At 42.0% G+C, this 18,175-nt stretch overlaps 1 protein-coding gene across 3 annotated transcripts in view; it reads right to left on the bottom strand.

Moving 5' to 3' along the window:
* Nucleotides 1–18,175, bottom strand: part of ADGRE3 (adhesion G protein-coupled receptor E3) — a 38,644-nt gene that overhangs the window by 2,997 nt on the left and 17,472 nt on the right. Inside the window, exons 7-15 of one of the 3 annotated variants that reach the window (XR_008993110.1) lie at nucleotides 13,859–14,043; nucleotides 11,698–11,865; nucleotides 8,244–8,441; nucleotides 7,714–7,943; nucleotides 7,147–7,213; nucleotides 6,840–6,931; nucleotides 5,168–5,336; nucleotides 2,111–2,517; nucleotides 182–2,061 (exon numbers count right to left, since the gene is read on the bottom strand). Coding sequence is in view for 2 of the 3 variants with exons in the window: in XM_036880106.2 (XP_036736001.2) it covers nucleotides 5,168–5,336; nucleotides 6,840–6,931; nucleotides 7,147–7,213; nucleotides 7,714–7,943; nucleotides 8,244–8,441; nucleotides 11,698–11,865; nucleotides 13,859–14,043 (1,109 nt within the window). In the remaining variant the exon portion in view is untranslated. Of the gene's footprint in view, nucleotides 1–181; nucleotides 2,062–2,110; nucleotides 2,518–5,167; nucleotides 5,337–6,839; nucleotides 6,932–7,146; nucleotides 7,214–7,713; nucleotides 7,944–8,243; nucleotides 8,442–11,697; nucleotides 11,866–13,858; nucleotides 14,044–18,175 lie in introns of those variants that run through there. The other 2 variants (XM_036880106.2, XM_036880124.2) reach the window with 2 other exon arrangements.

An 18,175-nucleotide genomic window follows, 5' to 3' on the forward strand; every position in this document is an offset into this window, starting at 1 on the left:
AACCCCATTACAGTCACTGTCCATCAGCATAGTAAGATGCTGTAGAGTCACTACTTGGCTTCTCTGTGCTATACTGCCTTCCCTGTGCCCCCCCACATTACGTGTGCTAATCACAATGCCCCTTATTCCCCTTCCCCCTCCCTTCCCACCCATCCTCCCCAGTCCCTTTCCCTTTGGTAACTGTTAGTCCATTCTTGGGTTCTGTGATTCTGCTGCTGTTTTGTTCCTTCAGTTTTTTAAAATGGTAAGTTTTATGTTATATATATTTTACCACAATAATTGTTTTCATATTACAGAATACACCTTTGTTGTAGAAAATTTACAAAATAAGCCTCTGCAAAGGACAAAAATAGAAGTCACACATAGTTCTCCATCTAGCGAGAAGTCACTGGTGCTGTTTTGGTGTATCTTTCCATGTGTTTTGGTTTGGCGTTCCCCCAGAAGCAGATGCTGAGACAAGGGTTCAAGTGTAAGAAGTTTATTTGAGAGGTGGTCCTGGGAAACACTGGTGGGTCAGTGGGAAGTGAGACAGGGAAGGCAGCCAGTAAAGAGTGCACAATCCTCTCTGCTGTCTCTTCACTGTGGGCTCAGTCCCATTGGGGAGCTCTGGGATACAGCATAGGACACACCTCTGAGTCATCCCTCCTCAGGGGCATTACTGGGACATTTACCCACCAGCTTCCATTCAATCATTGGTTGATGGCTGTTCTCACAGGCCATTACTCTCTGGAACCACCAGCTTGCCGCATGCATGGGCTAGACGTGTCCTGTGGGCAGTAAGAAGCCCACAGGCACAGAATCACAGGTGTTTGCAGTAAGTAACCCTAGGCATGTAGAGATGATGCCAAAGGGATTTGAGAAGGCCATCAATAGCATCTATACCAAGACTTCCCAGCCTTGGCAGTATTGACCTCTTGGGTTGAACATGCCTTGTGGTGAGTCATCCTGTGCACAGTAGGATCTTTTTTTTTTTTGGAGAGCAAGGCAGAGTCTTTTATTTAGAGAGAAAGTGAGAGGACAGAGCTCCCGGCTCAGGCCAGGAGGGGACAAGAGAGCCCTGGGGTGGTGCATTGTCTAGGGGTTTTGTAGGCAGTTGAGAGACAAAGGGCTAGGGATGTACACCTGCTAAGTGGTCCCAAAATGTTTATCTTTGAGGGGACATTAAGTTTCTTATTAGTCTTCCTGGTTATTTACAAAGAATTTTATTGCTCTGATTCCCTCCCAGGATAGCAGCTTCCTGGTCTGGGAACATATCACTCAAGACTGCCTGCTTTGCTCCCAAGGTGGGCTGTTATTGTGTTTGTTAAGAAACTTACTTTTTAATTAATTGGCTATTAATGTGCAATCTTATTTTCAAGATGGGATCCTTCCTGTTTTTATTATGTTGTTTTGGGCTTTCTTGCTTCATTGCCCAAGTTGTAAATCATTTTTTTAGGGCTGGGGGAAGAAAAGCACCCCCTGGGTAAAGTCAGAAAAAATAAGCTGGGCCCCCCAGCAGGCCAAAGCAAATCTCACAATGGATTGATAATCTTGCTTTATTTTTTCCGGAGGCCCTCACCCTATTCTGTCTAAGCCCATGGACCCTGTCTCATTTCCCTGCTGCTAGGGAAAGGGGGTGACGACCACTCTGGCTGCTTCATGCTGAGAGGAGTGCAGTAAAGGGTGCAGCTAGGTCTCCATCACTGGTCAGTCGAGAGGGCCTCAGAAGATGGCCACTAATATCGGGGTTCCATTTCCATCACCATTTTCAGTTTCATGACTTCAAAAGGATTTAGAAGACCAGTTCCATATTGTCCGTGGGACTTCTGGGCCTGACACAGCTTGGATTTGCCTTCGGAGATCCTCTGAAGTTATCCCGGACAAGCCCCCACAAATGATGCTGGCGTTCTTGTTTGAGGAGTTGAAGAATGAACTTAGCAAACACCCAAGGTAGGAGAGCCAGGGAGAGGCTTTACTTTAGAGAGAAAGCGAGAGGACAGAGTTCCTGGCTCAGGCCAGGAGGGGACAAGAGAGCCCCACGGTAAGATCTTCAGCAGCACCCCTGGCCTCTCCCCACCAGCTCTAGCAGCACACATTATCCCAGTTGTGACAATTAAAAATGTACCCAGACATTGCTAAATCTATCCCCTGGAGTGGGGGCCGAAATTGCCTGAGAACCACCGTGCTTTGCCATGGCACTCACACCTGCACACCAATACATACACAACATTATAACATAAACCATACATGTTTATATACATTATGCAACAAAATGGAACCTTTTTAGAGTAATGTTTTGAAACTTGCTTTTTCACTCTTTTTAATATCCTTCCAGTCATAAACTATTCTTGAGCCTTAATCTAAAATTTACATTTAATCCAAAATATACACCATACTTCAAAATAGAGCATTTGGATGTTTCAAACCTATGCTCATCCTTTGCTCTCTAGGAAGTGTCTGTTCTGTCAGGTCAGGGTCTTCCTATCCCTTGCCTTCTGAGGAACTGTACTTCCTTTCCTAGTTTGGTTCTTTGGATGCCTGGATATGGAGTGAGGAAAAGAGGGAGGGAAAGGAGGAGAGAAGAAGAAGGAGGTGGAGGAAGAGGAGAAAGAGTACCAGGAAAGAAAGTGTATCTGTTAGGACTTGTTTTGCTGCAGTAACAGCCATCTCAAACTCTCAGCAGTGTATCTCAACAAAAGGAAACCTGGACTATGTGACCTCTTTATGGTATTTGAGAAATACAAGTAACGAACTTGAGTGACTTTGTATTTCTGCTGTTTGCTGGACTTTATTTATTTGGCCACTGCATCCCTTGACCCTGGGCTATGTGGGGTCCAGCTTCATTGGGGTTTCAGGCTTTTACAACATTATATGTAATGGCTGCATAGTGTAATTGAGCTAAACCTAGGCAGAAGTATGTCAACATAATTCGGTAGTCTACAGTATCTTGCCTAGGGGCTCAATTCTAGAGCCAGCATGCAGTACAGATTTCCTTTGAGCACCATTCCCTCTGCAAAGCACCATTTTAGAGGTAGCTCAACAATCCTGAAGGAGTCAGTGTTTCCAAAGTGCTGGATATACACCACTGTTTCCTTTGTTCAGTTATAGACACATGAATTGGTTTGTATTTAGTAGCCATATTGAATACAAAAATTTTGAAAAACTGGAAGCTCACACTGTGAGATGCCTCTGGAACTAAGATGAACTGCATGGAGAGTACATACACGTGTGTTGCATTATGACTACTCAGGGGTGTATATTCACTGAAAAGAGTTGCCTTCAGCTTTCTTTGGCTATGCATGTAAGCTACACCTGCTTATAATGAGATGAATGGATGGACGGATAAAAAGATATATATATATGGATAGAAATGTAATAAGGTGAATACAGCACAATGTTAACTATAGATTGGTGTGTATATATATAGGTGATTGGTATATGTGTGTTCACTGTATGATTCTTTCAATGTTTTTGTAAGTTGAAAAGTGTTCCTAATAAAATGTTGGAAAAATGAACTTATTATGTAATTTCATCATAAAAGTTATTAAAACATATGAGTATGGAGACAGAACATCACTTGGGGATGTGTTTACAAATTCACACTAAGTGGTGTGGTAGATTGCATTGTTGATCTTAATTATTCATTCCTTTGTCATAGGTGTGTCTTAGCCATGGTGAGTGGAGTGCTCTCCCACTGGTTTTGGGCTTGGACACGTGTCTTTCTTTGGCCAGTGGGATGTTAGTGGAGGTGACCAAGCAGAATCATGAGGCCTGAAATGGCTTTGTCCCCTAGGGCTTGCCTTCTTGTGATTTTGCCATTGACATGATAAGAACTTATGCTGAGAGCTACTTTCCAGTTCTGCCAAGCCTCAGGATGACTCATGAAGACCAGACCTGAGCATGATCTACATTCTGGAGCCAAGCCAAACTGAGCCCAGAAAAAGATCAGCCAAACCCCAATCTACCTGCAAACTTGAGAATGAGAAAAGTAAATATTTGTGTTTAAGTTACTGGGTTTTTTAAAAATTAAGGTATCACTGATATACAATCTCATGAAGGTTTCACATGAGCAACACTGTGGTTTCAACATTCACCTATATTATCAAGTTCCCCCCCCACCCATTGCAATCACTGTTTATCAGCAGAGTAAGATGCTATAGAGTCATTACTTGTCTTCTCTGTGCTGTACTGCCTTCCCCGTGACCTACCTATATTGTGAGTGCTAATTATAATGCCCCTTAATCCCCTTCTCACCTCCCTCCCCGCCCACCTTCCTCAACTCATTCCCTTTGGTAACCACTAGTCCCTTCTTGGAGTCTGTGAGTCTGCTGCTATTTTTTTCCTTCAGTTTTGCTTTGTTGTTATACACCACAAATGAGTGAAATCACTTGTTACTTGTCTTTTTCCACCTGGCTTATTTCACTGAGCATAATGCCTTCTAGCTCCATCTATGTTGTTGGAAATGGTAGGATTTGTCTTCTTTTTATAGCTGAATACTATTACATTGTGTATATGTACCACATCTTCTTTATCCGTTCATCTACTGATGGACACTTAGGTTGCTTCCATATCTTGGCTATTGTAAATAGTGCTGTGATATATGGGTGCATATGTCTTTTGAATCTGGGATCTTGTTTTCTTTGGATAAATTCCTAGGAGTGGAATTCCTGGGTCAAATGGTATTTCTATTTTTAGTTTTTTGAGGAGCCTCCATATTGTTTTCCACAATGGTTAAAGTAATTTACATTCCCACCAATAGTGTAGGAGGGTTCCCCTTTCTCTGTATCCTCACCAGCATTTGTTGTTTCTTGTCTTTTGGATGTTGGCCATCCTAACTGGTATGAGGCGATATCTCATTGTGGTTTTAATTTGTATTTCCCTGATAATTTAAGCTATTGAGTTTTTGAGGTTGATTGTTACACACCAATAGCTGACTATTACAAATAAGAAACCTGAAGAAAAACACATTTCCTTGATGTAGCAATGATTTACTTTCAGAAAGTCATTAATAAATTGATGTACCTTACAATTAACAGCATCTTCAAGTAGTGAAAATTCAGGTAGTACTTACACATTGCTCACAATCTCAGATGAAACTTTAGAGAGTATGGATTTAAATGTTTGTTAAACTACATACCTCCAAGTTTTTCTTGACTTTACAACAATAAAGAAAGAGATCAGTGTTTACCTGCTGGCTGAGGAGACAGTAGACCAGGAAAATGAAGAAGCCTTGAAGGCTATTGATGATGGTGAAGAGGTAGGCCATGACCTGGGCACCTGAGCCCACTTGCAGGATGCCCAGACACCATGTGCAACCCAGGATGAAGAGCTGAGCTGTTGCTTTGAGTGTCAGCATCCTGATGGGAGTAAGACACAATGACGTAAACAAGCTAATAATGGACATGGACACCTCTATAGTGTGGTTGTTAATGGTGAGGACTCTGAAGCTAGGCTGCCTAGGTTTAAGTCCCAGGCAGCAGCAACTAACTGTGTGACCTTGGGGTAGTTACTTTCCCTTTCTGTAACTCAGTTTGCTCATCTTCATAACAGCACCATTTCATAAGGTTGCTGCCAAGATTGAGACTTTAACATATATAAAATATTTAGAACAGTATATAGGACAAAATTAGTGCCATATGTACATAAAGCATTCTAAAACCTGTCACTATCTAGCTATCTACATAATTTATGAAAAAGGGGTATCATATAATTTGTTATTCAAACAGGTAGGCTTCTGAGATAAAAAGTGGTGCCAGTTAATAATTACAATGGGTAAACAAGCATAAACTGGGAGTGTCCTAGACAAATGGAGATGTAAGGCCATCTTAGCTGTGGAATCTTTGTATCTAATTTTAAAATATAAAATTACATAAATTAGAAAAGATAGAAACAATTTGTGTAGTGCGATGTTTTTGTGTGTGTGCCTGTCTGTTCTATAGGAAATGCACAGAAAAAGGTCTGGAGAAAACACCATACATACCATATCATGCATGTCATACAGTCTGGTATCTCTGGCTTTCCCAGGAAGTGGAAGTACTGGGAAAGGTGGGAGTTAGCTATTTTCACTTTTTGCTTTGTATATCTCGAAGACTTTATAAAAAATGTTGACAAACATGTTATTTTTATAATGAAAAATGAAAAAAATTACATGTTTAAATTAAAATGCATGCAGCAAAATAAAAAGCACTCATAGCCCAAAATGTTTGGAAATAATAATATACAAAATGTATTTTAATCTAAATCCTTCCCAATTTATCTTGTATCTTGTGTCATGTGGCAGAAACTGCTGGCTTTTTTCCATTCTCCTTTTTTTCCTTTTAGTGTTAGATCTCTTCCCTTTCTGAGTTTTGTCAAGGACACATGGCTACCCAGTTGGAGACTATATTTCCCAGCCTCCCTTGCAGCTAGATGTTACCATGTGACCAAGGTCTAGTCAATGGGATATGAGCAAATGTGGAATGTGCAATTTCTATGTCAACTCCTTCCCATGGATGTGATATTGACAAGAACATCTTAGTGAATGATGGAGCAACAAAATAGAAAGAATCTGAGTTCTTGGATCATTCTGTGGAGCAGAACTTCCCCACCAGCCCCGGACTGCTCATCTTTGGACTATAACAAGAAGATGAAATAAACTTCTATTTCACTGTTTTTTGAGAGGGTGTTATTTTTGTCACAGCAGCTTAGCTTGCTCTAGCTAATACAGTTTCTCATTAATTGGGACAGTGGGAGATGACAGTGGCCTTGATGGTCCCTGGGGTCTCGTTATGTGGTGCATATGCATGTGGTTGTGTAAGAGGGACCAGTAGGAGGTGAGTAGAACAAAAAGGGGTTGGCAAATGCCATTTTCCCCATCTTACCTTATATTCTGGATGGTTGACACTTCAGTGTTGAGGGAGGAAAGTTTCTTTTTCAAAATCCAAAGGACCAAGAGAAAGAATACTAAATTCACCTGCAGGAATGACACAGACCATGCAGAATGCAAGTTAAAATAATGTCCACTGTCAATTGCACCCAACTTCTGGTTCCTGCACATGGGACTGAATTGGTATCAGGTGAAAAAATCAAGCTGTACAACTGAAAAAAATGCATGCCCACTGCACAGTCTCACCCCCAGAATATCTGGTGCCTCTTCTTCCCCCAGGAACCTTGGAGTCACATACTCACAGAGATAATGGCACAGACAGGGCCGAGAAAACCCCAGATGAACCCCTGGTCCAGGTTGAGCCAGCAGCTGGGAACAACGGGAAAAGGGACACAACGCGAGATCAGAGAACGCCCAAGAAAAACCCTGAAATCACACCTTTTCCTGACAGAACTTTCCCGGTATCTCCTGAGAATGTCAGTGGATGACAGTGAAGGCTTTGCTCATTACCTCCTGTATAAATGCTACATTAAACATTTTATAAGCAGAGTCTTTCTGAATTTTCACACCTGCTTTGCAAGGGGGCCCCTGGGAAGACCATTATCCCTATTTCACTAATAAGAGGACTGAAACTTGAGGACTGGAGGTCCAAAATCATGGGATGGATAAAACTGTGGCTTAATTTCAAAGCGCCCTCCTTCCATAACCTTCCACACTCTTACTGTCATCTTCCCATGCTTCTCTGGCAAATAAGTTAGAGCTGTGACACTCATGGGGAAGGTAGAGTTCATTTGAGGTGAGTATCCTAATCATCACTGTTAACACTGCCCTCAAAACCATCCATGGCACAGCACGAGAGTCAAGCTCACCGCTCAGGTGTTCCATAAAGGTGTGGCCTGGACGCTGCAGAAATGGCCACGATCACAGCCGGGACCCCATAGCCCACAGGGAACACAAGCCACTTCGTGAAGCTGCTCGAGTAGTTGACCACCGTCAGGTTGCGTGCCGTGAGGAAGAGGTGCAGACCCTCCAGCAGCATCCAGGTGAAGGAGGCCAGGTAGAGATAGTGTAAGGCCCCCGCGATGATGGAGCACAGCACCTTGGGGAGGAGTAAGGGCTCACCAGGAGGAACTGGCAGGGTGAGGCATGGCCTGAGGACCTCTACTTTACATTGGCATTGAATTCAGAGCACCTGATGCTGGATCAAGGTCATCAAAAGTAAAAGTGGTTGATAATCAATAGCACCACCCACCTTGGCACCTCTCCCCAAACCTCCCCTGGGATCCAAGGACATTTTATTAAGGCATCAATGCAACGTGGCCCCATTACTCAGCACTCCGTGGGGCAGGGCAAGGGGCCCTTGGGCAGGGCAAGGGGCCCTTCGGCAAAGCATCAGTACCACAGGCTTGGTTCGGTCAATGGCCGTGAGGAAGAGCAGGTGGGCCAGGAAGAGGCAGAGGGAGAGATGCAGGTGCAGGGAGGTGCTGGTGTTCTGGATGGCTTTGCACAGCAGGAAGGTGAGGGCCGCCAGGAAGAGGCACAGCAGAGACAGGCTCAGCCCCGCATAGGTGATCACAGTGAGCACGGGATCCTCCTCCTGCGACCCAGCGAAGAGGACATCACAGTGGCACTTTCCCGCTCTGGAACTGTGTATTTCCCCCATGGAATGGGGTACTCCAAACACAGGCACAATGCCAGATGATAGAGTATGAGAAGTCTGTGTTAAACTAAGCATTTTTTTTCAGCTTTATTGAGGTATACTAATACACAATTTTGTATATTAGGTATATATACAAAACGTTGCATACACTGAATGTGTAATTTTCATGAGTCTGAACATAGGCCTATGTCCATGATGTCATCACTGCAACCAAGGGAGCAAACATGTCCATCACCTCCTGAAGATTTCTTGGGTCCCCTTGCCTTTTCTTTTTGTGGTGAGAACACAATGTGAGATCTACCCTCTTAACAAGTATTTAAGTGCTCAACACCTTATTATTTAAGATAGGCTCTACGTTGTATAGCAGATTCGAGCTGAAATGAGTGGACATGCCAGGCTAAGTCTTACACCCAAAGAGATGTAGGAAGCCCTGTGTAGCAGAGGCTATTAACCTCCTCACACTCTCCTGTGCCTGTCCTTTGGCTGCTTTCTGTGAACTCCAGTGATCCTGCCTAGAGGCATTTCTCCTGCCACATGTCAGACAGTCACAAGTGCCAGGACATTATGGCCCCTGCAAGCTGCCCTCAAATAAGCACACTGGGGAATTGGTACATCAATACCCAAGCTCCCTCACCCTTGTGTGTGATGGCTCTGAGGTGTACGTCCTATGATATCTCCCAGAAATACCCAATGGGATTGAGTCCCAGCTCTCCACAGGGATAACTTTCTCTTTAATGCATCCTTTCCTGGCTGCCTCCTCTGTCTCACTTCCCTGCTGCCCTATTGACATGTTCTGGGGTCACCTCCCTGGGGAACTACTGTCTGCCCTCAATCCTTGTCTCAGGATCTGCTTGCAGGGGGTCCCAAACTAAGACACTCTGTCTAATTCACGTCTCAGGGACTCTTCTCATGAAAGATAGGGGCCATTGATTTGGGGAGCCATGCAGACTTAGAAAGACTCACTAAGGGGAAATGACAGATGTTCACTTATTTCAACGTCACTTCAGAGAACTTTTCAATCCTTTGCTTTTTTAACCTTAAAACATACTGAAATATAACGCACATACAGAAAAGGGCATACACATAAATGTATTATTTGATTGATAATTACTAAATGATTAGCAATATCAAGAACTGGTCTATGGACTTCATCCCAGAAGCTCTTCCCAATTGCAAACCACCATCTCCCCCAGAGGTAACCATGGTTCTTTTATGATAAACAATTCCTGCTAGCTATTTATTTGTTAAATTCATTCATTCATTCATTCATTCACTCATTCCCTCATTCATTCATCCACTCATTCCCTCATTCATTCATCCATCCATCCATTTACTCATTCCTTCATTCCTTCCTTCCTTCCTTCCTTCATTCATTCATCCCTCATTCACTCATTTCTTCATTCATTCTCTCATTCATTACTCATTCATTCAGTCATTCCCTCATTCATTTATCCATTCACTCATCCACGCATTCATTCATCATTCACTCACTCATTCATTCACTCATTCATTCATTTAATATAATTAATGTACAATTACTTGAACAACATTATGGTTACTAGACTCCCCCTATTATCAATTCCCCCCCACATACCCCACTATAGTCACTGTCCATCAGCGTAGTAAGATGCTGTAAATTCGTTACTTGTCTTCTCTGTATATACTGCCTTTCCTGTGTCCCCCCCACCCCGGTTACATTATGTGTGCTAATCGTAATGCCCCTTTTTCCTCCTTATCCCTCCCTTCCCACCCATCCTCCCCATTCCTGCTTTTTTTTTATAGTTTGACCACCTGTGTGTGCAACCCCTGAGAATATAGCCTAGTTGTGTCTATTTTTAAACTTTATATAGCCAGGATAATACTTTGCTCCACAGTGTCACTCAGAAACCCATAATAACAGAGGCTTCACCGTCTTGTGGCTGAGCACCTGGAGCATGTTGCCCTGGAAGATCCCACATGGGATCTTCTAAGTTTCATCCCAGTAAAGTAGCACTGCTTTTAATAGCTATCAGGAAACAACCTAGATACCCATTAACTGCAGAATGGACAAACTGAAGTACATTCATGCCAGGGAATATTATATGACAATGAAAACAAATGAACTAAAGCTATGTCCCATGCATAGATGAATTTTCATAAACCGTGTAATTGGAGAGGTCAGAGATTTCCACCAAACGTTTTTCTGTGGGTACCACCTCCATCCTTGAGAGAAGGGGTGGGATGCAGGACTTCCTGTGTGTTGTGCCCAGCCTATGTCATCAGTGCGTCCTCTGACCCCACCTCTAGGATCTGTCCAGTCTGATGTTCTCTCCCACCTCTATGGCTGCCACCTCACCTCAGCTACCATCATCTAGCCCATTCTTACTTCGTCACTATCCATTCTTGACCCAGGAGCCAGAGGGATCTTCAAATGACATAATTATGCAGCATCCCTGATGCAAATATCTTCCCATTGCAATTCAGATGAAATCTAAAGGCCTGAGCCTGGCATTCCAGGTCTGACACATTTTCCCTGCAGCCATCTCTGCAACCTCATCTCCTGTTTGCCCGTCATCCACTCTGCTCTAGCCACACTTGGTTCCAGAAAACACCAAGTTTGTTCTCTCTTCAGGGTTTTTACACGTACACATCTGTCTTCTTGGGATGTTTTTCTTGCTGACCTTTTAAAATTGGGTTAACCTCTAACTAATATAAAATTAACCATTTAAAAGTATGCAATCCATTGGCATTTAGCACATTCACAGTGTTGCCTAATCACCAGCTCTATCTAGTTCCAGAACATTCCCATCACCCCAAAATAAACCCCACACCCATTAAGCCCTTACCCTCTCTTTCCCCCCTCCCCCAGCTCCTGGCAAACGGCAATCTCCTTTCTGACTCTTTGGTTTTGCCTATTCTGGACGTTTCCTATAAATGGAATTGTACAACAGTGGCCCTCTGTGTTCGGCTTCTTGCATTCAGCATGGTGTTTTCAAGGGTCACTCATGTTGCAGCACTACTGACTAATTATTCAGATTGCTGCTCAGATGTTTAATTCTTATAAGGGCCATCTGTGACTTTTCTATCTAAAGCAGCATGACTTCTGCAATTGCTCTGGTGAGCCATTCTGCTTTTTTTCTCTTCACAGTCTTTATCATCACCTTGTAGGGGCTCAAACAGGATTAGCTGGAGGAACTAAATGTTTACGTCGTACCTGGAGGGTTAAGGCCATGAGGACAGCGAAACTGGACAGGTGGGTGGAGCTGCATACGGTGTGACTTTTGTTTGCGCGTATCAGGGAACAGCCATCCCTGGACCAGTGGCCGCCCTCCTCTGTGGTTTTCCAGTAAACGCAGAAGGACTTTTGGCTACCGGGCTTCATCTGGAAGTAGAATGGGCTCATCATGTTCTTCCTGGGGAGGGACAACCCTCAGAGTGTCGGTCTGCGCCAGGGTGGCGAATGAGGAGGCGCAGAGGCTGGGAGCGACTCAGGCGATTTTCTATTTTGAGGGAAAAGGATGGCCGCTGGGACACCGGCTCCCATATTCAGAATCTATTGGGATTCTGAATAACGTAAAATGAGGTCAAGGCTCTCTGGGAGCCAGAAGTATAACAAGATGCTGTTTGTTTCAGGGCGTTGCCGCCAACCATGGGAGTCAGACAAAAAAAAAAGTCTAAGGCTCGTACAGAGTGTTCTCCCAGATATGCTCTAGGCCAAATTTCCTTGGGCCCTTCCCACCAGTTCTGCCCCTAACCCCTTACAATGCAATAATTGCTCATGTAACGGGAGAGGTAGTGTAGGAAAGAAATGCCACCAGGAGAGAGAAAGAGACTAAAATTAGCCATTGACTTCTTCTCTTTGTCTCAAGAGTTCCAGAGCATCACTTCCTGGGGCCAAGGAGATGAGCCTGTTAGGGGCTGTATCTCCTTTCATAATCCACTGGCCCACCCCAAGATTCTGTGCTTCATTCTCGATGCCCCATGCCATGCACCCCAAATTCCATACCTAGGTTTTATGTATCACATAGAGAAAACCTACATTTCCCCACCTTCCCCTCCTTAACTCCTATTTTCTTTAAAAATTAAAAAAAAAGTACTTTTTTCCAGTTTTATTGTGGTCTACATAATTGTTGAGGTCTAAATAATAATAAATATTATTAGTTGTGTGGTCTACATAATTAATGGACATATGTTGATGGTAATATAATTGACATATAACACTGGATAAGTTTAAGAGCTACAATATAATTGTTTTATATGTGTGCATATTACAGAGGGGTTACCATAATGAGGTTAGTTAACATACTTTACCTTGCATGGTCCCAGATTTTTATTTTGTGGTGCAAACTTTTCAAATCTACTCTCTTGGCAACTTTCAAATACGCAACACAGAATTCTAACTAGAATTACTATTCTGTGCCCTAGATCCCCAGAACTTACTCTTCTTATAAGTCGAAGTTTGTTGACCTTTGACCACCTTCACCTATTTCTCCTATCTCATGTCCCTGGCAGTCACCAATCTGTTCTCTGTATGTATGAGTTTGTTTTTTTTTGTTTTTTTGCATGGGTTTTAGATTCCATATATAAGTGAGATCATACAGTACTTGTCTTTCTCTGTCTGACTTCTTTCACTTAGTGTAATACCGTCTAGGTCTGTCCATGTTGTGGCCAATGGCATGATTTCATTCAATTCCTATTTTCTTAACAGAGCTGAAAGGGATGGGAGCAAATGAGTTTTATTAGATCTATGTATGGCTACTGACCCTCTTGCCTTTAAGAGTTTGGGCAGAGAATAGGAAAAGGCAAAAGGCAATAGATTAAAGAAAAGTATTTTTTCTGATACAGTTCTGTGGTCTAAATAATTAATACCAGGCTTTTGTGCAGGAATGAATATTATGTCTCACAGATGTAGGAGGTATGTGCAGCTACAATAATGCCATGCACCAGAATAATGTCACCCAAGAAAAATATCATGTGGACCACTTACAGAATTGAAAGTTTCTACTAGCTACATTAAAAAACGTAAACAGGTCAGATTACCTTTAATAGCATATTTACTCTAACCCACTATATTCAAAATGTACCATTTAATATTCAATATAAATCAACATATGTAATCAATATAAAATTATTAGTGAGATATTTTACATGCTTTTTTTCTTAGTCTTTGAAGTCTGAAAATACTACATCTACATCTAAAAATACTGACTTCAAAAATTTCAGTTCAGACTCACCACATTTCCAATAGCTACAAGTGGCTCCTTCCAACTGTACTGGTTAACCCCGGTCAAGAACCACAGGTTGGGGAGGGAATGTGGATTGTTCGATCTACCTCCATGAAACTAAAGCAAGTTCAAATTGCAGCCATGACCCACCTTCACATGCTGAAAACACAGAGTCACAGGGTTGGATGGAGATGTGTTCCTTTTGGGTCCAAGGGCAGCGCTCACTACCTGGGAGACCAGGTAAACTCTGTCTTTCTCATTCATCTCTTCAAAAAAAGTTGCATTTATGATGTTGCCAAGAGAAGAGTATGAAATAAAGGCAACTGTGCTGGGACCTGCGGAAACAGAAAGATGAAGTACCACCATTTTTTTGTCCCCTTTCCTGCCCACACCTGTGCTCAGGTGTGTTTTAGAAACCCACCCTTCCTCCCATGCTCTTCATCCCCAAATCCAACGCATCCTCAAACCCAGCACAATCCCAGCCTCTGACTCGGGAAATCTCCCCCAGCTACTCAGGCAGCTTATGATGCTGTTTTTTCCAAACTTGTATTTCAAATGCGGCCCCTGTTGTGTCGATGAGAATCCAACTGTCTGCCAATTATTATTTCTGTGGCTTGAATTCTATTTTTCCAGCAGGCACTAAACTTCTTGAGTGACTCTACAGGATATTTAATTTGGGGACCACACGGCTCCCAGCCCAGTGCTAAGCCTGTGGTCAATAGCGAATTCTTTTAAAACATCATCTCAAAAAAAAAAACCAAACCTTCAACTTATATTTCAAATACTCAGGAAAGTAAAGAAAAAGATCTAACAGACATCTACTCCCAGATTTAATGTACATTATCATTTTGCCACATTGGCTCCAGAAATATTTTTTAAAGAATAAAATGTTTTCAATATGACTAAAGCTCCCTCTAATTCATTCTCTTTCTTCCTTCTTGAGAAATAACAATGGACTTGACATGGAAGTGTTGCCTTTCCATGAATACTTTTGTAATTTTACTATATATGAATGTTTTAAAAAATTGTAGTATTTTCTGTGTCTATAAGTTCATGTAAATGGTATCCCAATTTGAGAATCCTTTTGCAACTTTCTTTTATCACTCCAGTTAATACTTAAAAAAATTGAAATATAGTCAATATGCAATATTATCTCAGTTTCAGATGTACAACATTGTAGCCCATAAATGGATGCCCATAATAGTGCAAATGGCTCTTTCCATAGGCACAATTGCATTTTGGCAATAGGCAGTTGCTTTCCGATGCATAGTAAATGTAACCTTGAATGCTACGTTGTCTTGCCCTATAGGATATTAACCAGTGTTTGCATCTGTTAGCATAGTGTTTTCGGCATTCATGACTGTCCCATATATGAATATGTTCATGTGTGTGTATATCTGTTCTTCAAATTGCCTTTAAGTTTGTCTTAACTAGTTTTATTCGTTCCTTCTTTAATGAGGTAAATATGATCTTTGACATGCATTCATTTATATTTGCCTGAGAGTCATTAGTTACCTTTCTGAAAATGATATATATGTATGGATAAACACACACATGTATACACATGCACATACAAAACACATATGTGTACACATACACATGTATATATGCACAAATATTCACACAAATGAGGGGGTGAATTAAATAAGAGATTTTCACCTTTTCTAACATTCTGAAGCAGACTGTAAATCTTGAACTCTTTTTATATTGAACAGGGTAAAAAGAGCTGAAACAACAAGAAACGTTATGCTAATTTATGTATGAAAGGAAACGGCTGTACCCTAGGATAAAATAATATAAATGGTGGGAGGAGGGGAAAGAAATGGCAGATGAAATTTTGAGGGAGGAAGAGAGGAGACAGGTTGGGTCAGCCTTAAAGAGGAAAAAGGAAGTAAAAGGGATTAGGCAAATTTTGCGTGATTTAATGCCACTTCTGCTGCTGCCTTTTGAACAGACTTCAGTAAAGAACGACATTTCTCAAGGCTTTTAGAATTGGTTTTGCATTCCTTCGGGATGAAACATAATATTGACACTAGACCCAAGGAAACCCCTTCATAGTTGGACTACATGTGTCTCTGTCAACGTGTATGTTTGTATCTAATAGTTTCCTTTATGTATTATATATGCAATCCATATCTAGATATAAATAACATACATGGAAATCATTATCCATCTATTAATCATCCACCACCTCTCTATCTCTATCCATCCATTCATTCCACCTCGTTTTTTAAATGGAATGCCGACTATGTTCCAGACTCTATTCCAGATCCAGTGGGAACAAAATATACCAAGTTTATGCTCGTATGGATCTTACTTTCTGGTGCAGGAGACAGACAAACCAATACAAACCGATAAATGAAGGTGTGTATCAGAGAATGATCAGTCCTTTGGAGCAAATTAAGTCGGGTAAGAGAATGGAGAGAGCTGGGGGTTGCTGTTTTAGACAGTGTTCAGAGAGCAGAGTGAGGGGGGGTGGTCATGTGGATTTCTCAGAGAGGAGTGCTCGAGGCAGAGGTAACAGCAGGCGCAAAGTCCCAGACATCGCTGGGCCCAACTTGTTCAGGGAACAGCAAGGAGGCCAGTGTGGCTGAAGCACAGTGAGTGGAGGGGAGGGGCAGGAGAGGAGGCAGGGACATGACTGGGGCATGGACCTCAGGGAGGACTTCCGCTTCTATTTAAGCCCGTAGAAAGCCATTGAAAGGTTTTAAGCAAGTGAACATCATAATTCAACATACTTCAAGAGGATTAAGGTTAAAACATATGATTTCATAATGACATGATATAAATGACATAAAAATGATGAGGATTAAATAAAAAAACTATGATGATACAGCTACATCATATATTTGTAATCTTATTACCTTTCAATAAGACATTATATGATGTATATCAATAGGACATTGTTATGTGTGGAATTGTATCCTCCCCAAACTCATATGTTGAAATCCTCACCCTCAGGACTTCAGAATGGGACAGTGTTTGAAGACAGAGCCTTTAAAGAGGTGATTAAATTAAAATGAGTCCATGAGGGTGGGCCTTAATCCAGTCTGACTGGTGTCTCTATAAGAGGAAATTTGGACCAAAGAGAGGCCAGGGATGGGTGTGCTTAGGGAAAAGACCATGTGAAAACGCAGGGGGATGGCAGGCCATCTGCAAGTCAAGGACAGAGGCCTAAGAAACCGCCTGCCGACATCTTAATCTCAGGATTCCAGCCTCCAGAATTGTGAGAAAACAAATTCCTCTCGTTTAAACTGCCGCCTAGTCTGGTATTTTGTATGGCAGCCCTAGCAAACTAATGCATACGTGCACACACACACACACATGCGTGCATACTCCCATGTCAGTAACACATGTAAATTCATAAATTTTCATATATGTGAATACTTACTGACATGGGAATATGTTCATATTATCACATATATTAATATTACGAGCATATTCCCATGCCAGTAAGTATTCATTATCCTTTATAGCTACTGAGAAGTCCACACGGCAAAGAGACCATGTGAAGTAAGCAGTTAATATGTAGGGACCAGAACTAGGTTTCTGGATTCAAATTCCAGCTCTGCCCCTTACTAGCTGAGCAGTTCATTATATTGGAATAAATTACTCAGCGGGCTTTTCTAATCTGGCCTCTCTGCCCTCACTCAGAGGGATAAGGGGAAATTTACTTCTGTTTCTCTGAGTTCATGGCAGTTTCCATGCATCAGAATGAAACAGTGCAGATGGTCGGAAAAGTTCAGCAGATGATACATCCACCTGCTCTTATGCTTAGAAATCGTTTAATTTTGGCTTGAAATATTCTGGTGTAAAAGCAAAATCACAAGCAGAAAAGAGAAGAGTGGCTTTCCAGGTTTCCAAGGTCGGTGTCTGTGGCTTGGGTTTGTTCTGAGCTGTTCTAGAGGAAGCAGGGGTCATGTGATTAAATATCTCTGGTCACCTACCACAGTGGAGGTTCACACCTGGTATCCTGGTGTGATTTAATAGCGTACCCATTCAGTATTAAAACTGTTAGTGTTTAGACATAAATTATGATTGCTCTAGACCAGTGGTTTTCAACTGGGGTGATTCTGCTTGTTCAGGAGACATGGTGGTAAAGTTGTACGTATACACAATGGACTACTATTCAGCTATAAAAAAGAAAGCAATCCTGCCATTTGCAACAACGTGGATACACATAGAGGGGATTATGTTAAGGGAAATTAGTCAGGTGCAGAGAAACAAATACCATTTGATTTCACTTATATGTGGAATCTAGGAACAAAACCAAACAAAATGAACAAAACAGCAGTGGACTCACAGACACTGAGAAGTGACTGGGGTTGCCATGGGGGAGGGGCTGGGGCGGGCGGGTGAAACAAGTGAAAGGGGACAAAGAGGCACAAAATCTCTATCATAATATAAATTAGTCATGGGGATGAAAGTATAGCAGAGAATATAGTCATTAGTTCTGTTACATCTTTC

Source organism: Manis pentadactyla, chromosome 12, assembly GCF_030020395.1.
Source record: "Manis pentadactyla isolate mManPen7 chromosome 12, mManPen7.hap1, whole genome shotgun sequence".
NCBI classification, from domain to species: Eukaryota; Metazoa; Chordata; class Mammalia; order Pholidota; family Manidae; genus Manis; species Manis pentadactyla.